We start from the raw sequence: 18,675 nt of genomic DNA, 5'->3' as shown, positions 1-18,675 counted from the left end.
CGCTGCGGGACGAGCGGACGTACCGACCCCCTGGTGAGCCGAACCGTTATCAATGACTGAGTGGGACATGATCGGGGTAGTAATGCATACGTGGGGCTAGGACTGTGTTGACTGATGGGGAACAGTCGGATGAGGTTACTATTAATGGAACTGAGTACATGGGAGCTAGGACTGGGTTAGAGGTGGGGGACAGTGGATGAGGTTATATAATGGACATGAGTTACTGGGACCTTTGATGGGTTATATGAATCGGAACTGAGTTACTGGGACCTACGGACTGGTTAGGACTGGTGGACTTTGATGGGTGTTACGTAATGGACTGAGTGGGAGCTAGGACTGGGGTAGGAACTGGTGGGACAGTGGATGAGGTTAATTAATGGACTGAGTTCTGGGACTTAGGGACTGGACCGTGTTGATGGTGGTAAATATAGATGGACCTTGAGTGGGGAGCTAAAGACTGGGTTAGGACTCGAGTGGCGACATGTGGATGAGGTTATATAATGGACTGAGTTACTGGAGCTAGGACTGGGGTTAGGACTGGGTGGGGACAGTGGATGAGGTTATATAAAGACTGAGTTTACTGGGGCTAGGACTGGGTAGGACTGGGGTGGGACAGTTGGATGAGGCTTTATAATGGACTTGAGCGTTAACTGGGAGCTTAGGACTGGGTTAGGACGGGTGGGCAGTTGCGATGGGGTTATTAATTTGGATGAGTGCGAGTCGAGGACTGGGTTAGGACTGGTGGGACAGTGGATGAGGTTATATAAAGGACTGATTGGAGCTAGGACTGGGTCTAGGACTGGGGTGGGACAGTGATGAGTGTTGTATAAATGGACTGAGTTACTGGGAGCTAGACTGTGGTTGAGGACTGGTGGGACAGTGGATTGATGTTTATATAATGGACTGAGGCTGGGAGCTAGGACTGGGTTAGGAGCTGAGGTGGGCACAGTGGATTAGGATTGTATAATGGACGAGTTACTGGAGCTAGGACTGGGTTAGAGTGGGTGGGACAGTGGATGAGGTTATAGTAATGGACTGAGTGGGAGTAGGACTGGGTTAGGACGGGTGGGACAGTGGATGAGGTTATATAATGACTGAGTGGGAGCTAGGACTGAGCTAGGACTGGGTGGGAGCTCGGACTGGGTGGGACTTTGATGGTGGTGAATAATGGACTGCACGGTATATTGAGCTCAGTAGGACCGTTTGCCTTGTGTTAGATCAAAGGATGGCTGCTGGGTGTGGACTCGGTAGGACGTGAGACTGGTTAAGCGTAAAGACTGGGTAGGAATTGGACTGGTGAGATCTTGGACGCAAAGGTAGGATCTTGGCACTGGGTAAATAATGGATGTTAGCACCTGCACAGGGTCGTGTATTTGGTATTAATAAGTCTATATATATAACATCGGGGTTTCTGCTTTGTGTAGGGTATTGGTTCACTACTGTTCATTGCTCACGCGGCGGTGTTGCCCCACAGGAGGTGAAGTGTAGGCTGTACGGCAGCGTGCGGCTCGTCGACTCTGTCACACCTCAAACGACGGCATCGACCAAGCCGCGCTCTGACAGCGTTGAGTAGCGCTGGCGCCATCTATGCAGCGGAATCGTTAGCAAAATGTGCATGTCGGAGTGAATTGTAAACTCGATTTTATTTTATTTTATTCAGTTCTTGTCGTATCGATGCCGATCAAATAAAAGAAAGTTCCGACATTGCACCATCTCCGGCTAATTCTGTTCGTGGCGCCAATCTGTATCTGAAGTATATTAGTAAAATTTTGTGCAGCTAGTCGTGGAAAGTACATTATAAAAAACATCGTGGGAAAATGCCAAAATTGCATTTTCGCCACTGCAATCCGCGTGTTGGATCGTACTCGATTTTGACTCCACCTTCCTCTTCCCGTCTTCGTTATAGTCCTAGGACTTTTGAAGACTAATATTTATGAGTGCCTTATGAGGGGGGGGACAAATCAACCACATACATGAATTTTAAGCAAGACTTTGCACTCCGATTGCGAATAGCTCGTCACTTTATTATGAAAATCGTGAACAGCCTATGAAAATTTTCCGAAAAAACCTATGAAAGCGTTAATATTATAAAATCATGAATCAAGGAGCCGATATATATATCTGACCTCGTATATCGGCTTTAATTCTCAGCTCGGGTTATCATTATCATTGTCATTATTCAGATGTATAACGCAGAGAGTATTTTATCTTCTTTCGTCGTTTCACGCACCATGAGGGTCACTTGTTTCAGTAGAAAACCTGGTATCGTTATCATCATCAATCTTGACGCATTTCTCATCTTGCCTTCCTTCGTTTCACGCTTACAGGAGGGCCACTTTGTGATGTCCTTCTGTCCGTTCAAGAGACTGCAGAGAACGAATACTGTATAACACCATCCCTGCCGCTGCGTCCATGCCAAACACTCGTCTGCGCTTACAAGGCCCAGTCAACGCCGTAGCGCCCCAGGGGGCGCCGCCGGAGGCGCGGCACGAGCGACTGAACCCCCCCTCCTCGGGGATCAGACGCGGGAGAGAAACCGCGAGCAGTTCGACGCCCTGCACGTCTGCCGTACGACGAGGTTCTGGCGTCGTCTCGGAGCCGGGTGCGACGACGAGCTCTCGCGTGTCGTCCGTCGGGGCGTTGCCGGACGACGGAGCGTCCTCCCGTCGTCCGTCGGGGGTTGCAACGCGTTGCCACGCGCTCTGTCGCTTCCGAGATCCCCCGCCGGCTCTCATTTTTCTTCCGACTTGGAAGCGCGATAACGCGAACCCCCTCGCGGCGTACACCGCTCCGCGTCTACACACGCACGAGAAAGAGACGGGTTTATCTAGGAAAGGATTAATATTTTGTTGTCGTGGTAGAGACGCGTTTTTCGACAGATTTAAATGTGATGTTCAAGTGGCTATGCGCCCAAGATGCGATGTAGTCGCATAGTGCGCGAGCGATGCAAAGTGCATTTCTTTTGTACATACGATATGATCGTGAAAATGTAGTAACGATGTCTGCCCCTTGTCAGTATAGTGCGTGTGCGTGCGTGCCTCCGTGCAATACCGTGTATGAATAATGTTTCAGTTTGTAGCTCGTTCGTTTGTTGTTCACTGTACAGGTGTAATATATGAATAGTTAGAACGTGATTCAGTGTTATGCAGATGCATGGGATATTATGTTTGTACTGTCATGGGTAGACCGGTGAATAATATAGTCTTAATAGTATTAGTAGGTTAATGTATGGTATCCAGATGACATGACACCACTTGAGCGCAGCTAGCTCCACCTATGTTTTAGTTGTGGTGTACGTGATAACGTTATTGTTTGACGTAACTATAGAATGTATACCTACTGTTAAGTTAACATATCGGTTTCTTACGTTCCATACCCATCTTGTTTTGTAAATGTTTACAAAAATAATTTAATAAAAGGAGTTTTGCTAACTTGCCTGTGAGATGCCTTATTGAGATCGATCGAAATTATAACCATCACGTTGAAAATTATCATATTAGTTGAAGACAAACCATGATTCATTCTCAATTTAATTGTTGGGCCGGTCCACATTGCTATCTTATCTGCTATCGATATCAATTTTGATGGATGTTAATTTTGATTGAAATGGATTTGTCAGGATTTCAAAACTAAAACTTGATTTGAAAACAAAGCAAAAAAAACAGATTGCAAGGATGAGTTTATGACGTTCATGTTTCTACTCGTAAAACGCTACGGAGAATTTAACATTTTAATGATAAATAGTACGCTGTGGCTATATGCCCGGCAGCCGGGCACGGTCTTCGATTTCTAAATGCCCGGCAGTTTAACGCCTAACCCTCACCTCAACCCTCTGTTTACTTGAGATAAAACTGCCGGGCATTTAGGAAATCGAACACCGTGCCCAGCAGCCGTCAGATATATGCCGGCTGCCGGGCATATAGCCACTCTCTAAATAGTATTTATAGAGCCTAATACGGCAGTAACTTCTATTATTGCAACATTGCGATGCATGAGACACAGGCACTTGGAACGTCTCAATTAAAAAAAATAATGTAAACACGAAATGTATTTACTACCAAAGTCTTAATGTTTCTCTACCCTATTTTGCCGATAATTACCCGTAATTCGTAAATGCTAGTCAAATGCTCATCTGCAACACACAAGTACACCTGTGTAAGTGTGTTCAACATTAATGTATTCATGTTGTTTGTGCACAGGGCGGGCGGGCGGTGTACTTGTGTGTTGCAGATGAGCATTTGACCGGCATTTTCGGGTAATTATCGGCAATAATACTAATAGGCGAAATAGAGTAGAGAAACATTAAGACTTTGGTAGTAAATACATTTCATGTTTACATTTTTTTTTTATTGAGACGTTCCAAGTGCATGTGTCACGTATGTGTGACGGTCTTCAAAAAGTGTTTCAGAATGGCCTAGGGGCCTATCAAATTTGAGCAAGCTAAGCTCCGTGACTGTGACTGTAGTGTAAGTGTAAAAGTGTAAGCAGTAATTTATTGGGTTTATATGTAAATCCTAATATCAAGATACTGCAAATTTAGTTAACTTATTTACTCATTTATGTGTACAAATTACGTAATTTATATTCATCCACATAGTTATAGTGATTTAATTATTATTTCACATGTGTAAATAATTTACAAATCGCTTCAGAATCAAAATGATGATATCCCATGATACATTGCTTTGTTTACTACGTAAGCCACGCCTTCAAGCAAAATATAATTTTAGATTATTTCCTAATTAGAAGCACAAACTTATATGTTAAATTTTAAATAATTGAATAATAAAATTGTCTGATAGATTATTATGAACTCTGTAGATTTTACGCTGTTAAATTTTGCCCGTGTTTCATGTCTGGTTAGCCCCCTCTCGCGGACTTAGCGTCAGGTGCCGCCATACTCAAATTTGTCATACTTTGTCTTTGTCTACAAATTTCTCCGCAAGTATTGGTCAAGGTAAATTCGTTCATACGCTTTTAATAGTACAATTGTGCAAGGTTTCGGTCTGCGATACTAATTTATTTTTTGGTCGCTTAGTTTTAGCACTACGCGCGTGAAAAGTTGAAACCATGCCGGTTGCCTCGCTCGCCGCGCCCGTTGGGAGAAAACATGTTTTTTATTGTCTAAAACCATTTGTAACGTGACTCTCTTCTCCACCACCGGAGTGTTGAGACACGTTTCGGACGAAACGTTACGTCTTCGCGTTTTCTGTGCGCGCACGTTCGTCGTAAAATTGTCAAACGTTTGAGTATTAATTTATCTCCCGGTAGCGCCAGGCGGAAAGTTCACCCGTGTACATGCTTTGCGGAAAGTCACGTGTTTGAAATTGTCGATTTACGGAAACCGACAAATTAACATATTTCTCGTAAAATCCTGTCTAGTGCCGCGAGCTAAGGTAGAATCGCGTGCGTTTTCGCGAACAAAATAGTTAAACGAAGCGAATAATTAGTGGAAAGTGAATTCGAATTGATGGCATCCATAAAAGGAAAGGGTTCTGCCATCTTCCACTTTGCACTGTACGCCATGATGGTTCGAGTAGCACATCTCACCACGTGTGATTCCGTGAATCGTAAAATGCACGGCGCCGATACCCACCCCCCACGAAAAGCTGTTGTGATGACATAGCAAGTCGAGAGAGTGTGTGTATGTGCACACACGCTGACGACCACTTATACCTAAGTTTCTGAACGGCTTTTGAGGTGGAATCGGCAGGCATTGCCTAGGTAACCCGATACGTGTGGCAGCCGCATGGGCTCAAGGATAGAGAGCATGTCCAGTAATAAACATCATCCTATCCAATCACCGTCCTGGACATCATTTTTATCCTTGAACCGACGCGTGTACAGTGTGGATGCACTGCAGTCATTGCTCTAACATTCACGTCATCCAGTCGCCATCGATGCCCCACCCCCCCTCGCGAATTTGCGAGCGGTTTCGGGGTCACGAGGTCTTTGTCTTTGATCGTGTGTCAGCGAGTGTTCCTAATTTTGGATTTTGTTTTTTTCGGCGGTCGTTTACGATTCCGCACGGACAACGCCAGCGGCTAGGCTGTCTGTGTCGTGTTTTCTTTCTGTTTCATTTGTTTTTTATTTTCTTCCATACAGTCTGATGCTAGGTACCGATCCTACATACCCTAGCTAACGCGCGTAGCCCGAGCTATCTTATCTGCATGTTGTTTGGTTTGTTTTTTGTTGAACTCGTTTTTTCTTGTCGTTTGGATATCGGTAACGGCCCTACATAACACCTATCTGCTGTACCATACAGTCTGATGCTAGGTACCGATCCTACATACCCTAGCTAACGCGCGTAGCCCGAGCTATCTTATCTGCATGTTGTTTGGTTTGTTTTTTGTTGAACTCGTTTTTTCTTGTCGTTTGGATATCGGTAACGGCCCTACATAACACCTATGACTAACCAAAATTAATACCTTATCAGGGTTCTCCAAGAGCACTTATAGCCTGGCGGCCCGCCAGGCTATCGTCGAGCCCCGCCACCCTAAAATGCACCCACCACTCTAAATATCATAGCCGCCGTGCTAAAATTTGCTAAAAATTGCTAAAACTAGGACCGTAAAGGCAGCACCCCCATGCTATAATGAAAAGGCTTGGAGAACCCTGCATATCTGTCTGATCTTTGCTTATCTATCTATCTATTAGCCAGGCTAATGCCTTTACATTTTTTTTAAACTTCTACGTTCGTACAGTCGGCATCCAGATAGTAGATACCACTACCAGTGACAAAAAATGCATAAATGTTATATGTACGGTTTCTGTGCTCTTGAGTTTAAAAAAAATATTTTATCTAGCTATTAGCCAGGATAACATATTAAAATTTTTAAATTTAATCTTAACATTTTAGTGACACAACCTCCTGTGGAAAATGCTTTATCTGTGCATTGTCTAATGGCTTTTTTTTATTCTGTCTCGCCTAGCTATAATTATCTGTGCTAACACGTCGTCTTTTGTTTTTTTCTTCTTTGTTCATTTCTGTTTACGGCCTACTCAGCAGAGCGTGGAGCGCTCCCTGACATCTTGTATTAAACTGAAGGCGGCATCCTCCTCTCCCAGTAAAAAAATGCCCGGGGCTGTTTCGATGTGCCGGCGCGCTCAAAAAACATTCCAACCCATAAAACGTGATGTTGATCTCGATTTGATGCGCGAATCTCAAATGTATGCCTCCCTCCCCCGGATAAAAACGCCCCGTTTTGACGCACACTAAATAGTCGCTGCGTCGTGCTAAAAATTCCGACGCGCGGCGCAACGAACGTGGCACGAATCGCGACTCTGCATCATCCGACGGCAGCGCGACGCGGGCGCACGCACATCGAAATACGGGCCGTTTTTGTCACTGGGAGAGGCAGACGCCGCCTTCAGGTTAATACGAGATGTCGGGGAGCGATCTACTCTCTGCGGAGTAGGGCGTAAACAGAAATGACAAACACATTTAAAGACAGAACCCCCCCAAAAAATGTTGTGACCACAGACGACAAACGTGCCGAACAATACCGAACTTGGCGACAATGTGTTAGCCAGCGAGCCGTGCAGCCGTGATTTGCGCGGTCCGTTTTGAAACTGCACGGCCAAAAATATTCACATAGAGACACTTACAAGAAAATTGCACTCCCAAATATTTCTTCTGCACTCCCAGAATACTCGTTCGTGGCTAATACCGAACTTGTTTGAGAACGTTGACTCGACGCGCGCGCGCCTTCTTTTCTCGTTCCCCGGCAGGTCGGAGGTCATCATGTCGGACATGGAAAATGACGTGGTCGTGAAGCAGGAGGAGGGGGAGGGGGAGACCTCCCCAGCCGGCGAGGCGGCGACGACAACGACGGAAGCGGAGGCGGCACCCGCGGAGGAGGCGCCCGCGCCGGCGGCGGAGGTGGCAGCAGAGGGCAGCACCGAGGCGGGGCCAGAAGAGGATGAACCGATGGAGACGGAGTCTGCGCCGACGACGGCCGAGACGCCGGCGGCGGACACGGTGACGCAGAAGGAGGAGGAGGAGGCGGCGGTGGAGGAGGAAGAGGAGGAGGAGGAGGAGGAGGAGGCAGAGGAGGAGGAGGAGCCGGCGGCAGCAGAGCAGTCGGAAGATTACGCGAAGCTGACGGGGCAGGGACTGGACGGCAAGGTCGCGACCGAGATCGAGATCATATACCAGGAGGGTGAGTTCTACAGGGATGTGAGCACGGTAACAAGGGAGGAGAGGTGGAGGTGATGGGGAGGAGAGAGAAAAGTGAGTGTGGCAGTGATGGAGGAGGAGATAGGGAGGAGAGAGAAAAGTGAGCACAGTGGCAAGGGAGGAGATGGGGAGGAGAGAGAAAAGTGAGTGTGGCGGTGACAGAGGAGGTGATAGGGAGGTGATTTCTATTTTTCTATGAGACTGATAGAAGAGGAGAGTGAGTGAAGGGGAGAATTTGGAGAAGAGAGGGAGGTGATAGGAGAGTGAGCAAAGGGAGATTTCAATGGAAGAGAGAGTGAGAGGAGCGCATGTGCGAACTGTGAAATGAGGAGAAAGAGGAGCTCGGGAGGGAGCGGAAGGGAGAAATCGTGAGCTGAATAATTAGTTGTTGCGCTTCGTTAGTCTTGTATTTGGAAGTGACTTGTTCGGCGGCGATTGGAGCAATCTTGAAAATGAAATCTACGGTACTCATCAATTATAATCTATATTAATTAATTATCGATTATTAATTAATGTCGCAGGCATAATGACGTCTGGGGAGCTGGACGATCGCGCCGTTGACGCCCTCAAGGAGTTCCCGGTAGAGGGCGCCTGCACTGTGCTGAAGCAGTTCCGCGAGACGAACCTGGAGCACGTGACAAACAAGAGCGCATACCTGTGCGGCATGCTGAAGACCTTCCGGACGAGGAATCGCATGAAGGGCGATCAAATCAGTCAGGCGAAGGGACCGGACGAGGCAAAGCTGAAGGTACGACGATGCCGCCATAGTATCTGTGAGGGGAGCGAGAGGGTGTAGGATGGGGAGAAGGGAGAGAGCTAGAGAGGAATCGCATGAAGAGAGATCAGATCAGTCAGGCGAAGGGACCGGACGAGGCAAAGCTTAAGATACGACGATGCCGCCATAGTATCTGTGAGGGGAGCGAGAGGGTGTAGGATGGGGAGAAGGGAGAGAGCTAGAGAGGAATCGCATGAAGGGAGATCAGATCAGTCAGGCGAAGGGACCGGACGAGGCAAAGCTGAAGGTACGACGATGCCGCCGCGATCAGGATGGGGGAGGGAGCTAGAGAGGAAGGAGGGGGCAGAGAAGAGACATAAAGAGTAAGGAGGGGGCAGAGAAGAGAGCTAGAGAGGAAGGAAGGAGAGGGGAGGAAGCTAGAGAGGAAGGAGGGGGGCAGAGAAGAGGGCTAGAGAGGAAGGAGGGGACAGAGGGAGGGAGCTAGAGAGGAAGGAGGGGGCAGAGAAGAGAGCTAGAGAGGAAGGAGGGGACAGAGGGAGGAAGCTAGAGAGGAAGGAGGGTGCAGAGAAGAGAGCTAGAGAGTAAGGAGGGGGCAGAGAAGAGACCTAGAGAGGAAGGAGGGGACAGAGAAGAGAGCTAGAGAGTAAGGAGGGGACAGAGGGAGGGAGCTGGAGTTGGATAAAATGAAGGGGGGAGAGGAAGGGAGGGACAGAGTGGAAGAGAGCAAGTGGGAGGAAGGTAGGGACAGAGGCGAAGAGAGCAAGAGAGGGAGGAAAGTAGGGACAGAAGAGGAAGAGATGGCGGAAGGTAGGGACGGAAGAGGAAGAGATGGCGGAAGGTAGGGACGGAGGAGGAGATTGCAGGAGTGACAGAAACAGAGAAACAGTAGAGAGAACAGAACTAGAGAACTAAGTATAACAGACTTACAGATTAAAGTAGAGCGACTAACAGTAGAACTAGAGAGTAGAGAGCTGGAGCGGGAAGGTTACGCACAGAAGCTGTTGTGATGATTACTATATATAATCCGAGTGTGAACACACACTGTGGACCACATATACCCAAGTTTCTGAACAGCTTCATATGGGGTTTGCCACATACACACGGTACTGGTGGTCGTAATACACGTTCTCCCAATGGTTTGTACAGGTCGTGTAAACAATTTTTTTTAAATACCATTTTTTGGGGTCTGAAAAGTCATTGATAATTGGTCTCTGGTGCTAATGTTGCGGAAACTTGGCCGTCATACTACAGTGATGAGGACGGAATGCAACGACTAGTCAACGGAAGCATTGCGATCGGGAAAAATATTGACGTTCTAAATCACGATGAAACTGGGGAAATGTTATGCCTTAAGTGTATTTACCCCGATATACATAAACGCACGCACACGCACTCACCCACATGCACACACACACACACCTCCCGCACGCACGCACGCACGCATGCAATCACAGACACACACACACACACACACACACACACACACACACACACACGCACACATATACACGCACTCACACACGCACACACAGACACACGCACACACGATACTTCGCGCGTGTTAATCCAGGCTGTATATTTTTCTCTCTTCTCGGACGCAACAGGAGATCCTGAGTCGGACCGGCTACACGCTGGACGTCACTACAGGACAGAGGAAGTACGGAGGGCCTCCGCCGGACGCTGAGGGACCGCCCCCCGGAACGGGATGTGAGGTGAGGAGGAGGAGGAGGAGGAGGGATAGAGGGAGGAGGAGCAAGGAGGGATAGGGGGAGGAGGAGGAGCGAGGAAGAAGAGGAGGGATAAGGGGAGGAGGAGTCGACGGCAGCGATGAGGATGCTGGGACGTTCGTCTTAATGCGGGGCATGAAGGGTTTCACTCAAAGGGGCGTCTATATTTTCAATCGACAATACGCGTGTGTTCTGGGTCCACAACCACAGATTCAGCTTCGGGGACACGTGTGAAGTTGTGTTTCCGCCGTTTCTTCTGTGGACAGTAAACCGTCGAGATAGCAACTCCGTGGCAATGTTGTGTTGCCACGGCTCAAAAATCTCACTGACAACTGTTACCACAATCAAGGAGCTAAATATAACAAGGAGAGGAAGCGCCGCCATATCTGGCCCAAATTTGGGTTCGGCAGAGACTCTAGAACAGTTTAGTGAACTTCTATTGTGTCTGGGTTCGGTCTGCACAGTCGTTTCAGCTGATTATGGTCCATAGATGGCGCCCTTGAGGCGAAAAGCGCACAGCCAATCCGCTTCCTCTCCTTATTTATATTTAGTATTTGTTTTTGTATTTATTGTTGTATTTATTGTTGTTGTAGTATTTAGTATTTGTTATATTTAGCTCCTTGATTACCACTATTGTCTGTAGGTGAACGCATTGTGTGTCTCGTCATTCGTACGGGTCATGGAAATGGGCTGTGGGGCCAGAAAGACCTGAAATGTGGGCTTTTATTACGTTTAATCCTGTAAAGTTGGTTCTGGAAGTTGGGCACATCTGTTGAGTTGACATTATATACCAAGTATCAGTGAAAAAAATACACAGGGGCTCAGGGCGATTTAGCTCCCGAAATGCCAAAAAGAGCCCCCGTAAATTTGCATAGAGTTCAATGGAAACCGAATTTTAGAGTGCTATTTTCATGCACGCGAGCTTGAAAAGTAGCACCTGAAAAATAAATTTTTCCCCTGCCTAGTATTATACACAGTGAGTGCAGCCCCGTTATAACGCAATGGTTGGGGTCCATAAAATGTCATCGCGAAAAAAGCGGGGTTGCACTAAATCGAGGTTATATATATACGTGGCTATATAAGAGCAAAAAATGGTGTCCAACGACTCATCGCGTTATAACCGAATTCGCGTTAAATCAGGGCACGTAAAATCAGGGTTCCACTGTACTTACGATATAGCAATAACAGCTTGCTGTCTGAGACGGAATAATACCTGCTTGAGGCAAGAATTTATTAACTTATTGTAGATCGTTAGATTGTATTTACCTTGAACCTCAGGGTACTAGTAAATAGACCGTATAAGTTCTAGAAAAGTCATGGAAACATGTCCTGCCTTTGGCCCTATTCTTAGTAGCGTAAATGTCTTTTCATCCAGAAAGACTCACGAGAATCTTCAGATGTTCATTGATGTAGAAAGTTTTCTATGTTTTTTTTCCTTCACCCTCGTCCATCATATTTTTTAGCGGAACAGACGAGTTTTTAGGACGCTTAGAAACGAGCTGAACTCGTGTTTTTCATGAACTCAGCTTGCCTGTAGAATTATTCCCAGGGATTTTTTTACCCAAGTCGTGACTTCTTTCCCCTTGCATGCAGCTTTCCTCCAGAATAATTATTCCCAGGGATTTTTAGACCCATTTTGTGATTTCTTCCCCCCTCTAGCCACTTTCCTGTGGGAACATTCCTAAGAAGACTTCAACTTATGTCATGAATTTGTCCCACTATTGCAGCTTTCCTGTGGGAACATCCCCAAGGATTTCTAAATCCAAGTCGTAATTTTTTTCCCCCTGTTAAGATTTTTTTCTGCTCGCAGCTCAAGTCGTGATTTCTTCCCCCTTGCTTCCAGGTTTTCTGCGGGAAGATTCCCAAGGACATGTTTGAGGACGAGCTGGTTCCCGTGTTCGAGCCGTGCGGGAAGATCTGGGATCTGCGTCTAATGATGGATCCGCTGACGGGCCAGAATCGCGGATACGCCTTCATCACGTTCTGCGACAAAGAGGGCGCCGCCGAGGCCGTCAAACGGGTGAGCCACCAGGAGGCGTTCTGTGGTGTGGGGGGAGTTGTGTATGTGTATTGTCAGCCGCCAGGGGGAGCTTGATCGAAGGTGCGTATTTGCGGCCGCCATCGGAAGGAGCTTAAAGCCTCACAATGCGCATCCAAACGCTAATTTCTACAGTACTAGACTAGCAAATACTTCGTGGCATGAATAATCACACTACCTTATGACAAAATAAACTCTAGTGCCTCCCATTTCACTGCGCATTGTCTTATAAAAGGTATTTGAAAATACCTCCACTGTTGTTCAAATTCTCCGATGTTGTTGACACGTTTGCGTTGCTCTGCCAGGCAACTGTCCAGCGGGTGTAGCAAAGATTTCTACGGCCCGTGTGCGTTTTTCGCTTGCACGCTGCTAGCGCAATGTTCGCGCTGTTAGCGATATCAAGCCTAAAATCAATACGTTATTTTCACGTTTATTACGCTGCCCATAAATACTTTCTTAATAGTCTTTGATGTTACAATACAGCAGGTTACAATACTACAACTATCTTATGCACTGTCGCCACTATGCAAACAGTTTACCCGGGACAAAACATTATTTGCCTCAACACCCTGTAGACACTGTGACGTCACCAAACCAAGTCGATGCTATGTTGTTTGAAACAATTTAGCGTTGCGCCTGATTACCTGATTTCGCACCCTTTCTTGTTGGGAACGCGCAGTCAAATGGGAGGAACTAGAGTTTATTTTGTCATAAGGAGTGTGATATGGCATGCCACAAAGTAGTTGCTAGTCTAGTACTGGAGAAGTTTTAGCGGTTTGATGCGCATTGTGAGGCTTAAAGTGATTACGTCACGAATTTTCTATGGTAAAATTTGTAAAATTTTTGTTGCCATTTTTTTAACTAACGAGACTAAACGTATCGTCAAATTCTTACCTGATAAGATAAATAAGATAGATAAGTTAAATATCCAAAAAACCTGGATGATTTGATATTATGTTTTCTGACAATCATTGCTTGCTATTGGCTATGTATGAGTCACGAGTGTGTAGTGCACATCGAACAATATAGTAAAATAGGAAGTATAATGGCAGCAATTTAACCATAAAAGTGAACAGAATTGCTTATATTTGTGAAAAAGTGGGATTTTTTTTTTTTATTATTAACGTAATCACTTTAACTTGAGTTCTATGTTTGTAATGATGTATGTATGAGGCCGTGTGTACTCAGGAGTTGACCTCTGGGGGCACCCGACTAAAGTTCTTGTGTGTTTATTGAGCTGGCCTCCAGGGGACGCTTAATGGAAATTGTATCTGCTTCGGCTGTGAGCGTTGGGGGGGGGGGGTTCTAGAATCACAGATTCAGCTTCGGGGACACGTGTGAAGTTGTGTTCCCGCCGTTTCTTCTGTGAACAGTAAACCGTCGAGATAGCAACTCCGTGGCAACGCCGACGCGGTCGTCACGGCCCAAAAATCTCACTGACACTTATAGCTGGATCGTATCTTTTAACGCTGTGCTAACGTGTTATACGGAATGATAATGTATAACCTGATAACATATCTGAGGCCACGATTTATATATAATCTGAATTCCTCATGTGCGGCGTGAGGGTGCGATGCGTGCGTGCATGAGTGGTGTGCGTGCGTATGTGTGCGTGCGTGCGAGTGCACGAGTGAATGAGTGATCGCGAATTCATCCCTTCCCATCGCCTTCCGCCCGTGCGTAACTGGTTCGAACTCTCTCGCTTCCCGCGTTCGCAGATCGACGGGCACGAGATTCGTAAGGGCAAGAAGATCAAGGTGAACATATCGGTGGCCAATCAGCGCATATTCGTCGGGAACATTCCGAAGAATCGAGATCGCGCAGAGATATCAGCAGAGTTCTGTCAGCACACGTGTAAGTGGCGCCGTCGCGATGACGATTACAATGACGACGACGTTTCTTAGGATGCTTTGCGTTGGTGTTCGTTGCTAGTCGTGCTTTTGGAGAACGCATTAAAGCGTCACGTATAGCAGTTTACGTATAATATCATACATTTCGTTAACGTAAATCTCGGTGTATCTGCTGTGAGCGTGGGGGGGGGGGGGTTCTAGAATCACAGATTCAGCTTCGGGGACACGTGCGAAGTGTGTTTCGCGCGTTTCTTCTGTGAACAGTAAAACCGTCGAGATAGCAACTCCGTGCAACGCCGACCGGTCGTCACGGCCCAAAAATCTCACTGACACTTATAGCTGGATCGTTTCTTTTAACGTATTATACGTAATGTTAACATTTATTATCATTACCTATCTGTATATATATGTGGTCACATACGAGTCTATCCAGATTCATATTCTCGTCTTTGTCGGAAGCAGTCCTGGTCATGGTGATAGCATGGCATAGTTCCTATACATCCCAGAACTAGGTGTGTGTGTGTGTGTGTGTGTATATATATATATATATATACATACATATTATTACCTCCGCGCAACGGAGGTCATGCAATCGCTCTCGTGTGTGTGTTCATGCTGTGTGTGTGTGTCCAGCCCGCGCGGCGCGATTGATAGCGCGGACGTCAGCGGAGCGGGCCGCGCGCGATTGATAGCGCATCGAGTCAGCGAGCGGCGAGTCAGCAGCAGGCGAGTCAGTCAGCAGCCGCCACCAGCAGAGCACATACATGTGTACATGCTCGCGGGAGGTAGCACTTCTGTGAGTGCCTCTCGTCTAGTAATATATATAATGTGTGTGTGTGTCTGCAGCGGGCGTAAAGGTGATCGTGTGGGATAGTTACATGTATTTATATATATATATCTGTGTGTGTGTGTGTGTTGGCAGCGGGCCTGGTAGAGGTCATCATCTACAGCTCCCCTGACGACAAGAAGAAGAATCGCGGGTTCTGCTTCCTAGAGTACGAGTCGCACAAGGCCGCCTCACTCGCCAAGCGTCGCCTCAGCACTGGCCGCATACGCCCGTGGAACTGCGACATCATCGTCGACTGGGCCGACCCCATAGAGGAGCCGGACGAGGCAACGATGTCACAGGTCGGTGGAGGTCGTGGGGGTCGGTGGAGGTCACGGCCGTTTGGTATTAATGTCGGCTTCCAGGGGGCACTTAACGTGAATCCCGTGTATCTGCTTCGGCTGTGACGGGGGGGGGGGGGGTTCTAGAATCACAGATTCAGCTCGGGGACACGTGCGAAGTTGTGCTTCCCGCCGTTTCCTCTGGTGAACAGTAAACGTCGAGATAGCAACTCGTGGAATGTGTGTTTGCCACGGCTCAAAAATCTCACTGACACTCGCAGCTTTCAAGAGATTTTTCTCTGTGTCTCGATCTCTCTCTCTGTCTCTCTCTCTCTTCTCTCTCTCTCTCTCCTCTCCCTCTCTCTCTTTCTCCCTCTCTCCCTCCCTCGCCTCCCTCTCCCTCCCTTCCTCCCTCCCTCCCTCCCTCCCTCCCCCCCCGCCTCCATCCCTCTCCTCCTCTCTCCTCTCTCTCTCTCTCTCTCTCTCTCGTCTCTCTGCTCTCTCTCTCTCTCTCTCTCTCTCTCTCTTCTTTCGCCCTCTCACTCGCCTCTCACTCCCTTTCTCACTCCTCTCTCTCCCTCTCTCTCCTCTCTCCATCTCTCTCTCTCTCTGAGCTCTCTCTCTCTCCACATGCCCTCTCTCATGCCTTAACCTGAGCTTCCTACTTCGCATCAGGTTAACGCGGCCTCTACGTAAGGAACCTCGATAGAACGAAGTCACCGAGGAGAAGATGAAGGAATACTCTTCGAGCCGTTCGCAAGATTGAGGCGGAGTCAAGAAGATCAAGGGACTACGGGCTTTGTCCACTTCGACGGAGGCGGAGACGACTGCGTCAAGGTACGCGCGCGCCGGCGCCCCCTGGCGTTGACCCCTCCGGCGCAGCGACCGCTTTGTCGTACGTCGCGCGGCCGCGCCCTGGCGTTAACCCGTCCGGCGCAATGCGTAGCGACACGCTTCGGTGGCCTGGGGGCGGCGCCGCGGCGGCGCGGGCCGGTGGCCGGCCCCCGTGCCTGGCTTGTCTTTCCGCCGCGTCGGATGTTGAGTGTGTTGTCGGAATAATTTAATGGTGACGCCAACGGTGATTGCGTTCGCTGGGTATTGTCGTAGCGCCCTCTAGCTTCTCTCTGGCGCACTATTTGGCGGTTGGTTTCGGTCGTCCTCGTGGCGCGCCCTGGCTTCTTTGCGGCACGCGCTCTGGCGGCTTTCGCGTCTCGTGGCTGGCGCCCCTTCGCCTCGCGCGGCGTCCGACGGTTGATGATGAACGTTGATTGACAAGCATATGTCCGACGCGGGCGTCTGTGTCGCAGACGCGTCCGCGCTGAGGACGAACATCCGTGTCTGATAAACGCCGGCGGAGCCGCGTCCGCGCGATTTTGCGAAGGGGCCCGCTGCCGCGATCCCCCGTAGAGAACAAACGCTGCGGTTCTGAAACGTCCTGAGAAAATACATCTGGGATGCTTAAGTCTTGGAAAATCTGCAGAATTCGCTCGTCTAGCGATGCGTATTGTGTGGCGTGAAAGATTATGATGCGGCCAGATCAGATTAAGATTATGATTTGTATCTCCAAACGACTGGCCCTAAAACGTTTGGAAAATAAACCCTCACCTCTGTTTCGAACCGAGTAAAAAGTACTGAAAATTCGACTGTGATCTTAGAAATTATAGGTAACGAACGCTGTCCCGAAAAACTGTTGAAATATACTGCAGTTCTGGAGAGACGATGTTTTGACTAGGTGTAACTTGTAAGCAGTCTGTTAGCCAGAGACCCATCTACTCGTCTTTTGGACGGCCTATTCTTGGATGAGACGGATAAAATTTGATAGAGACGGCATGAGGGCGGCCAGATTTTACCATGCATGGGGGAAAATTTGAAAATTGTCGCGTTTTCCCCCTAGGCAGGTCGATAGCGGGTCTTCAAAGTCCTTAAGTACTTATTTTGCCAAAAATAAAAATAAGGGCTCTTATTAGATAGTTATTTTTGGTGAAAGTCTTGAAAAGTGTTAATAGGCCTTTATTTTTCGCCACAAGCGATCATCTTTTCAACATTTCTGGTTGAATGTCGGCGAAAACGGCTTTATACTAAATAATTATAGTGTACTTTAATCAGTCGGTCGAATCTATCAGAAATTGCGTAAAAAAAAGTCTTATTTTGGCCTCCAGAAAAAGTCTTATAAGTCCTTATTTCAACATTTGTCATACTACTATGAACCCTGCCTAGGGCGCTTCGTGCTCCCAGCATCCTTGCTTCGCTCAGATGGTGTGACCCTGATTTTTTCCCTGGCTAACACCCTGGGTGTACGTACCATTGTATGCCGTAAGAACCGAAGCTCACCGTTCGATTGTTTTGTTTCGCGCGCGCGCAGGCGATGGAGGAGATGAACGGCAAAGAGCTAGAGGGCGCCACGTTGGAGATCTCGCTGGCGAAGCCGCCGACAGACAAGAAGAAGAAAGAGCAGCGGATGCGGGAGCAGGAGCGACGGCTGATGATGATGCGCGGGTGAGTCACGCCAACGCTCGTTAGTCACGTAATTAGAGTAATTAATTAATGTGAATAATTAATCGTTATCGATGCTAACGGGGAAAGGAGATGGGTCCAATCCAGGAGGCGGTTGACTGTCCCTCCAAATGCGTGGCATCAGGCACTTGTATGTGAGATTATCGCATGGGTGTAATACTAGTATAAGTGCGCGCCGGTTTTTGTAATTTTACGTTTAGAACATGAATAGCATGATGTGCTCAATTAGTCTACTTCTAAAATACAAACTGTGCACATAAATACTACGAGTATGCCTAATAAACACAAAGCTAATACTTTTATTAATAATTGAATAAATTGAACAAAATTAAGGGCCTGTTAAATTTGTCTAAGGGTCTGTTTAAAATTGTGGGTGGGCCTGGGCCTGTTCACATTTTGGCTAATTTCATGCTCTGTTTATGATTGTTTATCGATACAGCCTTCACAATACGATACGTGGCGCTATACTTTCAAGATAACCTATCTAGGAAATTATACTCTGCGTCGGAACTACTCCTCGTGTG

At 47.6% G+C, this 18,675-nt stretch overlaps 2 protein-coding genes across 2 annotated transcripts in view; both read left to right on the top strand.

The window, feature by feature from the left end:
- LOC106817280 (M-phase phosphoprotein 8-like) overlaps positions 1–1,481 on the top strand; it is a 15,328-nt gene extending 13,847 nt beyond the window's left edge. The window contains exon 13 of the mRNA XM_014821937.1: positions 1,426–1,481. Within this exon, the coding sequence (XP_014677423.1) occupies positions 1,426–1,481 (56 nt within the window). The remainder of the gene's footprint in view (positions 1–1,425) is intronic.
- Positions 1,482–4,884: 3,403 nt separating this feature from the next.
- LOC106817279 (heterogeneous nuclear ribonucleoprotein R-like) lies at positions 4,885–18,137 on the top strand. The gene is given in 12 exon segments (XM_014821935.1): positions 4,885–4,957; positions 7,732–8,005; positions 8,048–8,162; positions 8,701–8,927; positions 10,520–10,627; positions 12,486–12,662; positions 14,399–14,534; positions 15,453–15,744; positions 16,335–16,347; positions 16,350–16,379; positions 16,382–16,474; positions 18,000–18,137. Coding segments are annotated over 11 exon segments (1,590 nt in total). The 5' UTR covers positions 4,885–4,957; positions 7,732–7,744.
- The last annotated feature ends 538 nt before the right edge of the window (positions 18,138–18,675 follow it).

The sequence above is a fragment of the Priapulus caudatus genome, unplaced genomic scaffold (assembly GCF_000485595.1).
Source record: "Priapulus caudatus unplaced genomic scaffold, Priapulus_caudatus-5.0.1 Scaffold1660, whole genome shotgun sequence".
In the NCBI taxonomy this organism is placed as follows: domain Eukaryota; kingdom Metazoa; phylum Priapulida; class Priapulimorpha; order Priapulimorphida; family Priapulidae; genus Priapulus; species Priapulus caudatus.
Note: the sequence above shows the minus strand (reverse complement) of the source record. Positions and strands in the feature narration are given on the sequence as shown.